This window comes from Emys orbicularis, chromosome 1, assembly GCF_028017835.1.
Source record: "Emys orbicularis isolate rEmyOrb1 chromosome 1, rEmyOrb1.hap1, whole genome shotgun sequence".
Classification (NCBI taxonomy): Eukaryota; Metazoa; Chordata; order Testudines; family Emydidae; genus Emys; species Emys orbicularis.
The window spans coordinates 177,843,478-177,860,312 of NC_088683.1; the positions used below are offsets into that span (position 1 = coordinate 177,843,478).

Consider the following 16,835-nt stretch of genomic DNA (forward strand, 5'->3'; position numbering starts at 1 on the left):
AGCTGCTTCTAGCATAGCTGTTTTGAAAAATTCCAGTATTTTTCCACTTTGTTTTCTTCAAGATCTTTAAGGGCCTCAAACCTTTCTTGACCTGTATCTGGTACTCTTTTCATAGTCTACAATCTTGTAGTTTCTGTGTATTGAATAATATGAGTCTGTGTTCTTTCTTTTTAAGCGCTTTAAACTTCAATTTGATGTTTGCTTTCGGCAAATAGGGATCGCTCCCTATATCTGCTCCTCTGAATACTCTTGTGTCTAACACTGATGTTTTCCATCTCTGACTAATACAGATAAAGTCAATCTCATTTTGTGTATGGCCATCTGGTGAAATCCATGTCTTTTTGTGTATGTTTTTATGTTGGAAGAAAGAATTGCAGATGCTAAGATTGTTTTCGGCACAAAATTCAAGAAATCTTGTGCCATGGTCTGTCGTTGTTCCAGTTGTATGTTTCCCTACCTCTTCTTTCATTTCCAATCTGGGCATTAAAATCTCCCATAACCAGGACAAGATCGTGGCTTTGGTATTTCTTTCATTACATCGTTCAATTCTGTATAGAATCTCTCTTTATCCTCTTCATCTGCATTGTTTGTTGGAGCATATGCCTGGACCATGGTGCACTTAATGTGCCGAGAGTGGAATATAGCTGCCAATATCTCATATTGATCTTGGCTGCCAATTCATAAGTGATTTCTTTGCAGCACTATTCATGATGATTCCTACACCTCTCTCATGTTTGGTTCCCCCTGAATATAACATTATTTTTTCTCCAGATGTTATCGTACCTTGATCTTTCCATCTAACCTCACAAAGTCCTAGGATGTCAATTTTATATCTGTTCATTTCTTTGATTACCTGTGCTAATTTTCCTGCACTATTTAGAATTCGTACATTGCAGGTAGCTATGGATGTACTCTTTTTGGCCGTCAGAATTTGAACCATTGAGTGGGTGACTTCCCGATGGATTTGATCATCCACTGTCATATGTGCATCTGAATGCTTTCCATCCTCCTCAGGCTGTGATTTTTGGTTTATGTGAGTAGTTTCTGTAGCTAGAATTTTTTTTTTTTTATGGTGATGGGAAGCCGCCCCATTGACCAAACCTCCTCCTTTTTGATCCGGGCTTGGGACCGGCACTTGAATCATGAAATGGGCAGGGTTGTTTCCTTGCATATGGCACCCCTGCTCGCTCACCTGGGCAACCACAATCTAGCCCTAGGTACCAGAGAAATAATTCTTATTGGCTCTTGCTAGGCTGACTCCATGCACCATATTAAGACCAGGAAGGATTTTATTTGCATGAAAGTTGATATTATCATGATATTTTCACACCCAGTTTAGTTACAATAAATAAGGTTGACTTTGCTAAAGAGCTTGCTAAGTCATTCCACTCATCCCTTAGCAGGCAGCAACAGCTCCTGCTCAGACGATAAATCTGAATCCTTCTCTTCAAAACTGCGCAACTAGGGCAGATACATAGATAACACAATTTCAGCCAGATCAAATATACTGCAGAAAGCTACAGAGCCAATACACCAAAATTTCCATTTGCTTTGTCTGGCATTTGTCTGTAGTTACTTCTATAGGGTGGAAACTAAAACATTCAAAATAATAAAATTCATTCATGCCTTATGGATAACAACTCCTGATGTTTAAGTATTTTTAAATTAATTATGTACTTATGAAAGATGTCAGATGACACACTATCCACAGAGCTTATAAAGCATGGGAAACAACACTACACGCTACTCTCCTCTGACCAATGTTTTTACATCATTCTGGATGCATCACCTCTACAGATGAGAGGAGATTTCAGTTTCCATAGCCATTCAGTTCTTGGTCTCTTTGACAAGAGAGCCAATACAGACTCTAATTGTGATTGTTTTTATGATTTTAAGACTTGTCCTGGATAGAGATAAATTTTTTAGACTTTTATTTAGGTAAGAGAGAATATTAAATACCTGTAAAAAACAAAGGAAAAAATATTCTCCAACAGGAATAGAATGATGCTTTTCCTAGATCTAAGTCTGATTGCTCAAGTTTGAAGACTTTAGCTAAACAAGAGAAATGTTGACCCTGAAGCAGTAACTTATGTATGTGTGTAATAAATAGAAGCTAAGAGCCAGAAGTCAGTGAAGTCGACATCTTTTCTTGCTCAGGGGAAAGATGCTGATAACTAGAGAAAAGTGCAGAGTTCACTAACTTTTCAGCTTCAATTATGTGCAAATGATCCTTGTTTTAGTGACATAAAACTGACTTTCCCTATTGTACAGCTGGCAGAAAGAAGTTAATTGAGCAGTCCAGAAACTTGTTCTGTACAAACCATGCAATCCTCTCTTTCAACTTGTCAAAAAAGATGTTATGTTTTGTTTAAAGTAAAATAGGCTTATCCAAATGCTTACCACTCTGGCAGCCAGTACAGGGTTACCATATTGGGTCAGTGCATAGGAACAAATACAGCTGCTACTGCTGAAACTATGAAAGGTTACCACCAAATGCAGCAAATACCCATTGACATGGTGCTAATCATAAGGCATTTAAATGGAGATGTGGGAGACCAGATGGCAGATCAGAATATAATAGGAATACATGGGCTGGGTATGTGTAGGTGCCTTTCCCTAACATAGCACTCTCTAGGAGAAGTTCAAAATTCAGCACTTTTCCTAACAACAAAAACAATAGGATAAAGATCAGCTCACGGGGAGGCACTGAGCCTAAGAGAAGCAGAATGTCTTCTGGAATGCTCCTGAATGCAGGGGGGAGGGTGTCCATTGCATCATTCCTTAGGCTGGTGCAGAGTGCTCCCCATTCTCTATCCAGCCTCTGCTGGCTGAGTGCAGAAGGAGCAGCATCATGGCTGCACCTTCTTTCCATCTTCCGTGGTGTGACTAGCATTGCTAATGGGGCTGGGAGGAAGTAGTCCTTTCACACAGAGGGCCATAGGGGCTGTTTTCTGACTGGAACCTGCCTGGGCATGTAAGAAAAAGAGGAATGCACTGTGCACACTCCCCAGCTTTTTCACCCTGTCTTATCTGGCCTTGCAGCCTCTTGACCCACCAATCCATGTGCCTCTAGGTCTGAATCTCAATTACTGTAAGACCTCTTTACATTCCTCTGGCAGCATACACACACTTTAAGGTACTTTACACTGACAGCGTGTTGTGAAGGAGCCTTTTAAAAGGTTTGAAGCCAAGAGTGTGTAACATCAAATTAAACAGTAATAAAACTTGATGAGAGGCAGTGGGAAAAATAAAAGGAATGCAGTGCAAACCTGTGCTAGTAGCAAAGTAGAATAATTAATTTCACTCTCGAAATTATACATATTGCTGGAATGTAACCATCAGTTTACAATCATTTAGTTGGTGGTGATGCTGTAGAGAATAAATGTGAAATTTCCCAGGGTGACTCATTTTATCCTTTTTTTTTTACTGGGAATTTTCCTTGCTTTAAACGCCGCATCTCTCCATTCACCAATCTTCACCATCCAAGGGAGTGAGACTTTAAATTTTCAGTGGTATGTTTAGACAGTACTGCTCTGATTACTACATTCATTCCTGTCATAAACAAAATCTCTTGAGCTAAACACATTGTCTTAAACAGCAGCTGCTTTACCTTCATTGTTATAATCTGCAAACAGTTATGAACATATCTCTGTGTCAAACTAAATACCCCATTTTGTTTTGTGAACACTGTTTTGACTGTAAACTGCACTGTACCTTCACTTTTGCCTTTTAACCTCATATGGGATTCCAGAAGGTCTTAGCAGAAGATTAACATTGGAGAACACTCAAGAGGTTTTAACTTGGAGGGTCTTCCACTAAAATGGAAGCATACTAGGACAATGAGCTGGGGGAGTCATCTGAGAGAGGGGACTGAAAGGTTGGGTGGGAGAGCAGAACCAGAACAGGAGGCTATGCAGGAGGAGAATGCAGAGAGGAAGAATCCTGGAATCCCTGGAAGGTCATTAACTAAGACTCAAAGGACTCTTAGGAGGGGTGAAGAAATTGAGGCAGGGATTTGTGTGCAGGGTTTTTTTTCCCCCGTAGATCTGTATATCTCTTATGTTTGTACGTGAGTAGAGTGCGATTGGTTTAGAAAGTCCTCTGGTAAAGTCTCTGTGTTAGTTGCTTTAACAGTCAGTAAGCCACAAAGGGGGAAATCGTAATCTAGAGGGGCCACAGCTTCAGTAGAACTCTGGGCATACGTAAGAGCTATTGTGGGGGAGGCATTGTGTTTCAAGGATTAGGCAGTTGGACTGTGGAACCTCATCTCTCAGACAGCGAGTCTAGACAGAGAATCTCAACCCGAGAGCGTGCCTGGATTCCCACAGACAGTGTTGAGACTGCCCAGATGCAGCAAGCCCAAGAGCATGCGGGATCCAGGGGTTAGTTCCAAACACTGCAGACTGGTGAGCATCCAGCAGGGGGAGCTCAGCCAGGATTCTAACAGGTACTGCTTTAACTACTACATTCATTCCTGTGTAAACAAAATCTCAAGCTAAAATCTCTTTCTTCAATAGTAGTTGCTTTGCCTTTACTATTATAATTTGCTAAAAGTTATGAACTTACTGCAGGAATGTTTATCATGGAACTTTTTAAAGAAATCTAAGACTAAATGAATATAGAGCATGGGATACCAGCCTAATTTATCCATAGAGTCTTTTTTCTTGGGGAGTGATCCCTTTGAATCCGGCAGAGTGATCATTAGGGCCATCTGAGGCTTTTATAATGATGCTTATTCACCAAACCATAGTTGCCACCACTGGTTCTTCCATCATTCTCTATCTGTTCTAATTGATTACTTGGCTTCATTTCCCCTATATAGAGATGGCTAGAAAATGGAAATCTCTTCCCATGAAAAATTTCACGTTTTTAAAAAAAAACTGTTGTCCAAACCAGGACAAAAAGTCAAAACTGCAATATCTTTTGTGGGAAGGGATTTCAGGAAAAATTCCACTTCAGTTCTCCTGAAATAGAATGTTTTGGCTTCCTCGAGCAGAAAGTGAAATTGACAAGAGTCTTTCAGCCTGGCTTCTGGAGAGTTGGGGTGCTTAGTCTCACAAATCCCCCGCAGCTCTAGGAGCAGGAGATACAGAGATCTGGGGTGCTGAACCTCTCCAGCCCCTGAGCTTGTGTGAGTGCCCCAGTGCTCTGCCTCTCTTGCTGCTGGAGTTGAGGGGAGGCTGCACATCTGGGCTCTCTGCCTCTTCAGCCCCAGAAGTGAGAGACAGACAGGGAGGGTGAAAGCCGGGGAGGCAAGGAGTCAGGGTGCTTAGCCTCAGCTGCCCTCCTGGAAAGCTTTAGTCTGTTTCACTTTCTGCCTGAAATTGGCCGGTGCCTTCCAGGCAGGCTGCCTGGAGCCATCCTTTCCCTTGTCCCAGCACATTTTTCAGCAAAACTGAAACTTTCCCATGGAAAATTTTAGTTTTGTGAAAAGGGCATTTTTCGTTGGAAAAACTTTCTGATGAAAAATTCCCACCCAGCATCACCCTATATCTCATGCTAATACCTATGGTAAGCTTTCAGTAAAATCACCATATGGAATGGGGAGACTGGAAGCACCAATACTCAAAATTCAGTTGTTTGTTAGATATCAGATGGGGCATGACCATTGGGTTGCATGTACTTGAGACTGAATCACTGAACCAAATCATGTTTATAGCAAGGACTGGCCAAACACATAATGGTTGGTACCAGAGCCCCAAACATTGTGTGTCTCCAGATACATTGATGCAAATCTCACAGAGCAGATAGAAAATGTGTCTGCATATATCTGCATAGGGGTCATTGAGTTTTGTACTTCTGAAGGGAAATTTCTAAAACGTTCAGAGGAAATCATTTTAAAAAATCCCAGTTGTGCAGATCTCTCATGTGTGTGCATGAGTGTGTTTGGTGGTGGTGGTGCTTTAACTGTTGGTTTACAATGGGTATTGCCAGAAATGAGGCAAACATTCATATTACTGCTCCTGAGCAAATATTCATATCCTTATGTGAATGCAACAGATGACCATGTGGCTAATATGGTAATGCAGATTTCACACCTAACACTTGAAAGTGACTCAAGATTATAATTGTCAAGTTCTCTGAGAAATGACATGGGTATAGAGGTGGGCAAACTGAGAAGCTGAGAGGAACAACTGACTTAATCCTTGAGGCCATCTGAATTACTCTCAGTGAAGCTGGTCTGGAATTTTTGATGAGATGTCTTCCCCCTGAAAAAAGTTGATTTGTGAAAACCAAAAATTGTTCATAGAAAAAAAGTAGTTTTGATCAATTTCTTGATTTGAGAGAATGTTGCGGAAAAAAGGTGTCAAAATTGTTTAAACATCCCGTTTTGACATTTTCTAAATGAAAAATTTTGGTTTCTCAGTTGGACAAGACTTTGTTTAGGAATTAGTTTACTAATTATAGTGAAAAAAATAAAATAAATAACTAGAAAAAGGTTGGAACTGAAATGAAGTGTTTAGAAATTATTGAAATATTTTGACTGACCCAAGCTGAAAATTTTTTTGGTTTGTTGACTTGTGAAAATTTTCAAGATTTCAACTTTTCATCCTTATTCAGGATGAGAAGAATTTTCCAAATTGTGAATATTTTCCCATGATGGGAAAACAGTTTCCTGCCCTGCTCTAATGTTCAGTGCAGAACCAGAGCGAGAGAAGAGAAGGTGGCCACTTTTGACTCCCAGATACGTGGGACTTCTGGGGGTCAGTTCAGCCCTTTGACACTTTAGAGCAGACTCAAGACCCCTCTAAGTTACCCTGGTTTATAACAACCCCTGGGGCCATTAAGCTGGCCAGGTACTGCTGGAGCACTGCAACCTCTGACCATGCCCTCTCTCTCCCTGGCACAATCTCCACCATGCCCCATATGCTGCATAAATTTAAGTGGGTTTAAGGTTCACTGCAAATAACTTACAAAGTTCCATTAGCGAAATATTATAGAAAGTGAAAGACTCAATTTAATTTTCCAATTACACCTCTACCCCGATATAACGCGACACGATATAACACGAATTTGAATATAATGTGGTAAAGCAGTGCTCCGGGGGGCGGGGCTGCGCACTCTGGCGGATCAAAGCAAGTTCGATATAACGCGGTTTCACCTATAATGCAGTAAGATTTTTTGGCTCCTGAGGACAGCGTTATATCGGGGTAGAGGTGTAACTTTATAAGATTAAAAATGTAGTTAAAAAAAAGTCAAAATAACCATAAATTTACATCAATATGTAGGCTTGAGGCTGAACACGGAAAGGTGGTTTTTTTTGTTTGTTTGTTTTCCTTTTAAGGCACTATGCTCTGGTGAATAAACACTGTTTCCCATTGAACCAGTCAATAAGCTCAATTCTCTGGTGTAATTAAACTCTTTTGAAGTCAATGGAGTTACATGAGAGATGAATTTAGCTCAATATGCTTACACTACAAGACATATATACAGTATGTCTAAAACACAAAAACAATAAAAAACCCGACTACAATATTTTTTGCAGGAAAACAACCTTCCTGGGGCTCTCTCAAGTTAATAATTGCAGTGGTGCACAGTGGCAACTATTTTTAATCTAGTCTAAGCAATCAGTTAAACTCTTTAAAGTACACAAGCTATGTGGAATGCACAGTGAAACACAATTCTCTCTTTCCTTTTCAAGTGAAAACTTTATCTTCTCTTCTTGTTAATGGAAAAGATTTTGGTTTTGATTTGCATGACATTGCATGACATTGTCTAGGGCAGCAGGCACTTGTTATGACAATGGAGAAATTTAGTTTGCTATGTCTTTAGTAAACTAATGTATCATCAAATGAGAGATCCAACTGAAAAATACTTTTAAAAAAAGCGAGGAACACACCTAAAACACAAACAGAAAAACAGATATGGAGATCCCAGTGTACTGTATGCATTGATAACATCAATCCTGAGACCGCTTACTGAACTGAGTTATCTAGTGGGATCACAAGGAACAGAAAAGCCGCCATTTCTTTATTTGACACTGGGTCCCTTCTGTAATATATAGAAATATAATTTCTGCCATAAATGTTACTATATACGGTTTTCTGTCATGTCTGATGGCAGAATGTTTGGAGAATCCAAGCAGGATATAACTGTAGCTTTGGTATCCTGGAATTTTCCAGAAGAAGTCAGGGAAGTCCCAGACAGTCTCAGAATCCATGACCTCCATGACAGAATTGTATCCTTACTGATTAGTGAATGATTAATCATGCAACCCTGACATTGTCATAGCATAGCATGTAATGACGTGTAATATCTGTTTATTTTATTTATTGTATTGTGTCCAGCACTCAAATGCTTTGACACAGGATGTCCCTCAAAATGTATATTTTATCATTTTAATTCAAATCTATCCTTTTGTAACCCTTCTGCCCATCTAAGTTGGCAGCAACAAGGGCCGGGTTCTGTATCTAGGGGTTCCGTTTCAATAACGCAATGCAAAACCGGCTTGAGCCCCCACCCAGTGACCTGGGACAATTACATACCACCCCCTGGGCGCCTCTAAGAGGTAATACTTCCCCTCTCGCAAGCACGGAGTCTGAGTGTAGCAGAAAATGTTTAATAACATGAGGTAAACGACATCAGCATTAAATTGGAAAAAACACCACAAACAGGATTCCTAACAGAAACCATGAGCAAAAGACCCACCCCAGCAAATTGGGCTGTGTCCTTTCCCTTTGGTTCTTGAATCCAGCAACCCAAAAATCACCCAGAGTCCCCAAAGTCCAACACCCCCAAAGTCTCTGTCCCTGGTCAGTGCAGCCCCAGAGTAAAAGGGGGGGGCACGCAGGGTGTTAAGGGGCACCTTACGTGATCCGAGGCCGACTGGCCGTCTCTCCGTGGGGTTCCGCCGCAGCCTTCACCACGAGCCAGTCCACTTCCTGCCGTCCCACAAACTGCTCTGCTCTACGAGCTGCTCCGCTCCACTCCGCTCACCGACCTGTGAGCCCCTCCAGCCGTCCCCGCAAACAGCTCCGCTTGCCTTTCCTTGGGCCACTCCAACCATCCCCACAAGGCTCCGCGCCACTCGCTGCTCCTCCAGCCGTCTCCGCAAACTGCTCCGCCAGCCGCTTAGCAATATAGCTTCAGGCTCCCCCACTAGTTAACACAGCACTCAGTGATCTCAGCTCTTAGTAACTTTAGCTCTTTTGTGATTTCAGCTCTTAGTGATTTCAGCTCATAGTAGGGGAGCTCCAGTGCTGGTGCACCATTGGCCCAAAGTGAATTCAGCTCAGCAGCCTGTAATTAGACTCCTAATGGAATCAAAGTTAGCGCTGACATTCAACAGTGGAGAGAGAAGGTAGTGCAATTGGTGTTTCAGGCCCTCAAAAGGGGCCCATACCATCAGATACAAATACCTACCCCATCCTCTCTCAACTCACTGGGTTGTGGAACCCATGTCCCCTGTCTAGCGAGTGCTATTAGGTGATGGTGAGATCCTCTGTCATAAAACAGTTTCATTGTCCTTGATTCACATAATCAGGGTAACAACACTTTATTCCTCCTGCCCCAATAACAGAGAAACTGGGGATCCCACCCCATCCAAAGTAACCACTATCAGTTGCTGTTGTCTCATGCCAGGCGGGTGGGTGTGCCTATGCAAACAAGATCAGCCCCTGGAGTTCTTTTCCACACTCGCCATAATTCACCACCAGATGTCAGGGTAGAGCTCATCCTGACTCTGCTTACACTTTAATAGTGTTAGTTCCTTATCTCATGCCCCAAAGCATAACAGTCATCCTTGTATGGAAGCCCAGATAACCCAGTGGAGCTCAATCACATTATGGAAGTCACATGCTTTGTCTTTAAGAGCAAAAGTGCAAGTCTTCTATTACTTATAGATCAGTATTGATAGAAATTTAACCTGACTATATTTGCTTTGAAGAAGTGCTGGATGTACCATTTTTCCTGGACTCTGATGAAAGTCATGAATTTCATTAGCATCACCCCCAACCATCCCATCCATTATTTCTCAATAGCTGTATGATAGTTCAACTCTAGAGAATAGACGTGTTTCTGAAATAACTCTATGCTCCTATTCCAGTTGGTCAGAGTAAATTCTTATGAACTATCTTAACACAAAAACATACATATTTTTTCAAAATAGCTTTTTTAACATAAAATCAAAAAGCTTTAAGGGTGCCTAACCTATACAGGCATTCTATCTCTCTCTAAACTATACAGAGATAGAATAATAGAAATGTAAAGCTGGAAGGGCTCCCAAGAGGTAATCTAGTCCAGCCCCCTACACTGAGGCAGGACCAAGTAAATCTAGACTATCCCTGACAGGTGTTTGTCAAACCTGCTCTTAAAAACACCCAATGCTGGGAATTCCACAACCTCCCTTGGAAGCCTATTCCAGAGCTTAATTACCCTCATAGTTAGAATTTTTTTTCCTAATATAACCTAAATCCTCCCTGTAGATTGAGCCCATTACTTCTTGTCCTACCTCCAGTGGACACAGAGAACAAATGATCCTGATCCTCTTTATAACAGCTCTTAACATATCTGAAGACTGTTATCAGGTCCCCTCTCTGTCTTCTTTTCTCAAAACTAAACATGCCCAGTTTTTATGACCTTTTCTCATAGGTCAGGTTTTCTAAACCTTTTATCATTTTTGTTGCTCTCCTCTGGACTTTCTTCAGTTTCTCCACATCTTTCCTAAAGTGTGGTGCCCAGAATTGGACACAGTACTCCAGTTGAGGCCTCAGCAGCGCCAAGTAGAGCGAGACAATTGCCTCTCATGTCTGACCTATGACACTTCTGTTAATACACCGCAGAACTATATCAGCCTTTTTTGCAACTGCATCAAATTGTTGACTCATATTTAATTTGTGATCCACTATAACCTCCAGATCCTTTTCAACAATACTACCACCTAGTCAGTTATTCCCTATTTTGTAGTTTGCATTTGATTTTTCTCTCCTAAGTGTAGTACTTTGCACTTTTCTTTATTGAATTTCATCTTGTTGATTTCAGACCAATTCTCTAATTTGTCAAGGTCATTTTGAATTTTAATCCTATCCTTGAAAGTGCTTGCAACCCCTTCCAACTTGGTGTCATATCCAAATTTTATAAGCATACACCCCACTCTATTATCCAAGTTATTAAGGAAAATATTGAATTGTACTGGACCCGAGACTGACCCCATTAGATACACACTCCCAATTTGGCAGCAAACTGTTAATAACTACCCTTTGAGTATAGTCTTTCAACCAGTTATGAACCTACCTTACAGTAATTTCATCTAGACCACATTTCCCTAGTGTGCTTATGAATTGAGAATGTCATGTGGGACAGTATCAAAATCCTTACTAAAATCAAGATATATCACTTCTACTGGTTCTCCCCTACCCATTTGGCCTGTAACCCCGTCAAAGAAGAAATTTGGTTGGCTTGCCATGATTTGTTTTGGACAAATCCATTTCTTATAACCCTATTATCCTCTAGCTGCTTACAAATTGATTGTTTAATAATTTGTTACAGTACCTTTCCAGGTATCAAAGTTAGGCTGACCAGTCTATAATTCACTGGTTCCTCTTTTGTTCCCCTTTTTAAAGAAAGGTACTATGTTTGCCCTTCTCCAGTCCTCTGGGATCTCACCCATCCTCCATGAGTTCTCAAAGATAGTTGCTAATGGGTCGGCAAGGCCGGTGCTACCATTTAGGCAAACTAGGCGGTTGCCTAGGGCGCCAAGATTTGGGGGGCGCCAAAAAGCGGTGCCCCCAATTTTTTTTTACAGCGTTCCTACACCCCCTCCCCGAGCGTGCGGTCGCCGCTCCACTTCTCCCACCTCCCGCAAGCCTGGGAGGGGAGGAGAATTAGAGCGGGGGCGGCGTGCTTGGGGAGCAGGCGGAGCAGAGGTTAGCTGGGGTGGGGAGCTGCCGCACGGCTCCCCGGGCCGGGGGGGTGGGGAGCTGCCGCGGGGGTGCCTCAGGGCAGGGGGGGCGGGACTGCCGCAGGGGTCCCCACCCCAGCTCACCTCTGCTACGCCCCCTCACCAAGCACACCGTCGCTGCTCCACTTCTCCCGCCTCCCAGGCTTGCGGCGCCAATCAGCTGTTTGGCGCCGCAAGCCTGGGATGGGAGGAGAATTAGAGCGGGGGTGGCGTGCTCGGGGAGGAGGCGGAGCAGAGGTGAGCTGGGGGGGGAGCTTGCGGGGGGGGAGCTGCCGCAGGGCTGGGGGGGGGCGCAAGGTGGAAGTTTCGCCTAGGGCGCAAAACTTCCTTGCCCCGGCCCTGTGGGTCGGAGATTGCTTCAGCTAATTCCTTAAGTAACCTAGGATGAATTTCATCAGGCCTTGCCAACTTGAATACATCTAACTTATCTAAATATTCTTGAACCTGTTCTTTTCCTATATGGGTTTGCGTTCCTTCCCTTGTGTTGTTAATATTAATTGTGTTGAGTATCCTGGTCAGGTCACCATTAACCTTTTTACTGAAGACTGAATCAAAATAGGCATTAAACACCTCAACCTGCTAGATGTCATCAGATATTAGCTCTCCTTCCCCACTAAGTAGAAGACCTATGTTTCCTTTGTCTTTCTCTTGTTCTTAATGTATTTATAGAATCTATTCTTATTGTCTTTTATGTCCCTTGCTAGGTGTAACTCATTTTGTGCCTTAGCCTTTCTGACTTTGTCCTTACATTCATAGAGTCCTAAATTCTAAGGCCAGATAGAACTATTATGATCATCGAGTGTGACCTCCAGAAAATGTGAATTGTCTGTTAACAAAAGTATTTGCTCTTGTTCGTTTAAGGTGAATTTGGAGAAGTATGCAGTGGACGTCTGAAGACCCCAGGAAAAAGGGAGATTCCTGTTGCCATTAAAACTTTGAAAGGTGGCTATGTGGACAGGCAGAGAAGAGATTTCCTGAGAGAGGCTAGTATCATGGGACAATTTGACCACCCAAATATTATTCGCCTCGAAGGAGTTGTTACAAAAAGTAAGTTATTAATCTATTTTATTTCTTCCCTGTTGTGCCTCTGGTTTGGTATCAAAATTAAGGGCATCTTTCATGTTAAAAATAAATGCGATTGCATTCCACAATAATGACCCAAACCACCGGTGTATGGAAGTTACGATAAACTTTGGGGCCAGTATTTTAGAATAGTGTAGGATATGTGTTTTTAATAAGGGATGCTACATCTCTGTAAAAATCCACCTCATTCAAATAATACCTTTAGAGGTTAATATGAAATAGGATTGCAGTGTTATCTACTGGAAAATTGAATACAAGAGAGAAATCTAGAATCCCAAATATTGTGAACATGAAGGCAAATTACCTTGCAGAGATAGGAAAGTGGTAGCTATATTCTTTGTTTCCCACAGCCACCCACTTTCTATCATTCTATACTGTTACACTGATATTAGTATCTGAATGAACTCATTTCCTGTCTACAAGAAAGTAAAAGTTTAAACCCTTTGTTAAAAAATCGTTGTACACTTGCAAAGCCTTCAGGAAAACGTTATGAAGAAAAACAAATACAGTTCATTCCCTATTTTTAATTTAGAATAATCTATCAAACTTCTTCATCTTTATTCCTATTCACAAGAAGCAAAAAACCCAAACAAACAAAAAACACCTTACTGTTCCAACAATACCCCAATCATCTTAATCCATATTTTTGTTAGGTTAAGAAACTTCCTAAAGAACTAGAATGCACAGTGACTATTTAAGTCTGAGATGAAAGTCCTATTAACATGCATGAAATTTATTCATAGCAAACTTTTTGTAACAATGAATTCCAAGCCTCAGGAGGCATGATATTCTTATAATGAAATCCTTGCTATACCCAACTCATGATGTTTGCTGATTTGCAATGCTTCCTTCTGTTTATTTCTCTCTTAAAGTGGATTTAGACTTTATGAAAGGTAATGACTGATAGTATAAAGGAGTGAAGTCCTTTTGTCTGCACAGCAAATACAACATAGGCAGTGCAAGCTTTTCTGTTATCACCCCTTCAAATTGTCTAACGCTAGACTTGGGAGACACTATGTACTAGAAGTAAGATGGCAGGCTGGTTTTCTGTGGTTAAGGCACTGAACTGGAACTGCCACAGACTCACTGTGGGACCTTGGGCAAGTCAATCTCTCTGTGCCTTGGCTCCAGATCTGTACAATGTGGATAATAATGCTTCCCTTCCTCACAATGGCATTGCAATGATAAATTCATTAATGTTTATGAGGTGCTCAGATACAGTGATGAGGACCATATGCTGTAAACTTCCAGATCAGTATAGTTTGATCTTCATTATTGTTCAATCATTGATCACTCTGCTGAAACTAGCAAGGTTGCCAATTCATGCCAGGTAAGATACCATTGAGGGGGACAAGCATGGTTGTGAGAGATATGGAAATCTGTAGGATCTTAATTGAAAGCAGCTGCTTGTTTCGTGTACCCTGGTGGACAGCCATCCGATAGCAATAATCACTTTCAATCTTTACCAACCTGGGCTGTTTATGAACGAATGTCATAGAAATAACTTGACTCCGTATCCCATTACTCATTAGCTGATTCAACAGTGTAACTTAATATGTCTTATTTCTGAAAGAAGCTAGGGATTGTGATTCACAGTAGTTGTTTACATTCAGTTACACGTTGCATACCTAATAGAATAGAATATACTTCGTGTTTAATCTTTGCCACACTTCTAAATTATCTTATTTATAATGTGTTGTCATCCATTCTAGAGAGAAGTGGGGCAGGAGTTAGAAACAATGAAATCAGTGCAAGTCTTTGTTCCTAGCACTGGACAGGCAAATTTGGGTCTTACATCACCTTAAATCAATAAGATAATTAGCACTTGTTCTTTCCACTAAGGACTGCAGATACCTTACTATTGCTTTTAGAATATTTGCCTAAAGGTGATATAGGAGTGTATGTTCCTGTGGCTTATAGTTATAGTTACACAAAAATGTATTGCTGTCAGATTATAATAAAAATCTAGCATTTTGATCGTTAAAAAAACAACTATATGGGATGCAGCAGGATTAATTCTAGCACTGTTTTATTGTTGCGGTTGGGACTATATTGTCAACAAATTTCACTTTAAATGCTAGACTGTGCAATTTGCACATAGCATGAAGTAAGGAGCTGTGCAGAGCTGACCTACTCTGAAAGACATGCCAGGAGGGGTTCCAAGTTCCCTGGTAACCAGAGGGAGCATGCACTCTGCTGCAGTCCTTCTGCTTCCCAGCATGTTGTGGTGGTGTAGCCATGGCTCCATCTTCTCCCCTCACTGCCTCCTTTGGGACACCATATGCCCCGGTGGGTAGTGTGCATGTAGTCCCTGCGCTTTCTTGAGAGCGCAGAGTCTGGAATTCTGCCAACACAAGCCAAGAAGGAAGGGAGGTTTCTTACTCCCACTGTGAACCCCTAGAAAGGTCAGGCAGAATTTGTCCCTAGATGCCTTGTTTGTTGATAAAATGATTACAAGGTGCTTTGTCTTAAGAGGTAAACTGATAACAGCAGAAACTGTTTATCTGATATGCATCTCCATTGCACTAAGCTGTAGAGATACATCTGATAGAATAAGTTTGATTAACAGAGTTGTACCACTATGCTTAGCACATTCTTTCCTCTCTAGTAGCCCTCAGGTGTAGCTGTAGCCGTTGCTGGTATATATTGCATCAGTTTGCAAAGCAGTACTCTCCGTAACTAAGTCATTGGCTATTGAACTACAAAAGAGAAAGTAATTGATTGCAATAAACAGAAGAGCGCTACCAAACAAGTAATTATTGACCGGGGAACAGCAAATGCTTCCATGCATTACACAAATGCTAGATCTTATCTTGCATTACTAAGTAAGCAGAAGTTAGCATTTAAGTAATAGTATTCCCCAAAGTTGCCCTGTGTGTGGTCTGTCAAAGAAAAGAATGCTGTAATAGCCCTTTCGCAAATGAATAATTCTGCATTTAAAGGATTTATTCAGCAGATTTGTAATTTCCTTTTCTGACTGTTGTCTTTCTTACATGTGCCAGTCATGCCCCCGTCCCGACGGCAGGGAGAGCTGGGTATAACTGCTGCACCAGCTCTATGTCACCAGAGGATCCAGTTACAGTGTGCTGGTCCTCCCATGGCCCATTTTGTTGGCTGTAGGAACACTTTCCGTCAGCAGTGCAGACCAAAGCAGGCACGCCACAGCACAGAATCTGGGCCCAGCCATTCATTTACATCACTACTCAAAGGGCCAGACACAAAAAGGAGCCGTTGCTTACACTGGATTTGTTTTAGAAACACTATTGATTTATGTGGGTTGCAATAAAAAGGCCATTTGTTGTCTACAGATCCACTCAGATATGCTTGTCTAGAGCAGTGGAGAAAATCCATCTTTTCCTTTCAGGTCAATCTGCTGTAGTGATGATGTTAGGTCTGCCTTTGGGAGCCCTGTTCATGAGCCAGTTTTTGTTTTTCACTCTGAGCATACTCAGCTGAGTTTGTGTTTCTTTAGCCACACTGACAGCCTTTCATAAATGGGTGTTGGAGAGGTGAGGAAGCTGCTTGCTTCATAGTACTCAGATGTTGCTGTGACCGGGGTCCAAGGGGGGCCACACTGAGGTTGCTTAATTAGAACAAACTGCAAAGAATGGGGCAGACAATCCCCAAAGCTGGTGGTTATTCCAGTACTTAGTTCCACCAAGCTAGCCAAAAACAGCTTCTATAATACCTTACTGGTTATACAGAAGTCAAACACAGTCCCCTTAAAAGCAACCCAGCCTTTGGGCTCCTCCCAGACAGCCAAGTCAAATATGAAAGTTCCACCAATTGCAAAGGATCGGACACATTACCTCCCAGGTTAATGACTATTTCAGATCTTTACCCAAATACACAC

General features: G+C 41.7%; 1 protein-coding gene across 2 annotated transcripts in view; it reads left to right on the forward strand.

Moving 5' to 3' along the window:
* EPHA6 (EPH receptor A6) overlaps window positions 1-16,835 on the forward strand; it is an 875,951-nt gene that overhangs the window by 691,755 nt on the left and 167,361 nt on the right. For both annotated transcript variants that reach the window (XM_065406410.1, XM_065406419.1), the window contains one exon: window positions 12,761-12,946. In XM_065406410.1, the coding sequence (XP_065262482.1) occupies window positions 12,761-12,946 (186 nt within the window). The remainder of the gene's footprint in view (window positions 1-12,760; window positions 12,947-16,835) is intronic.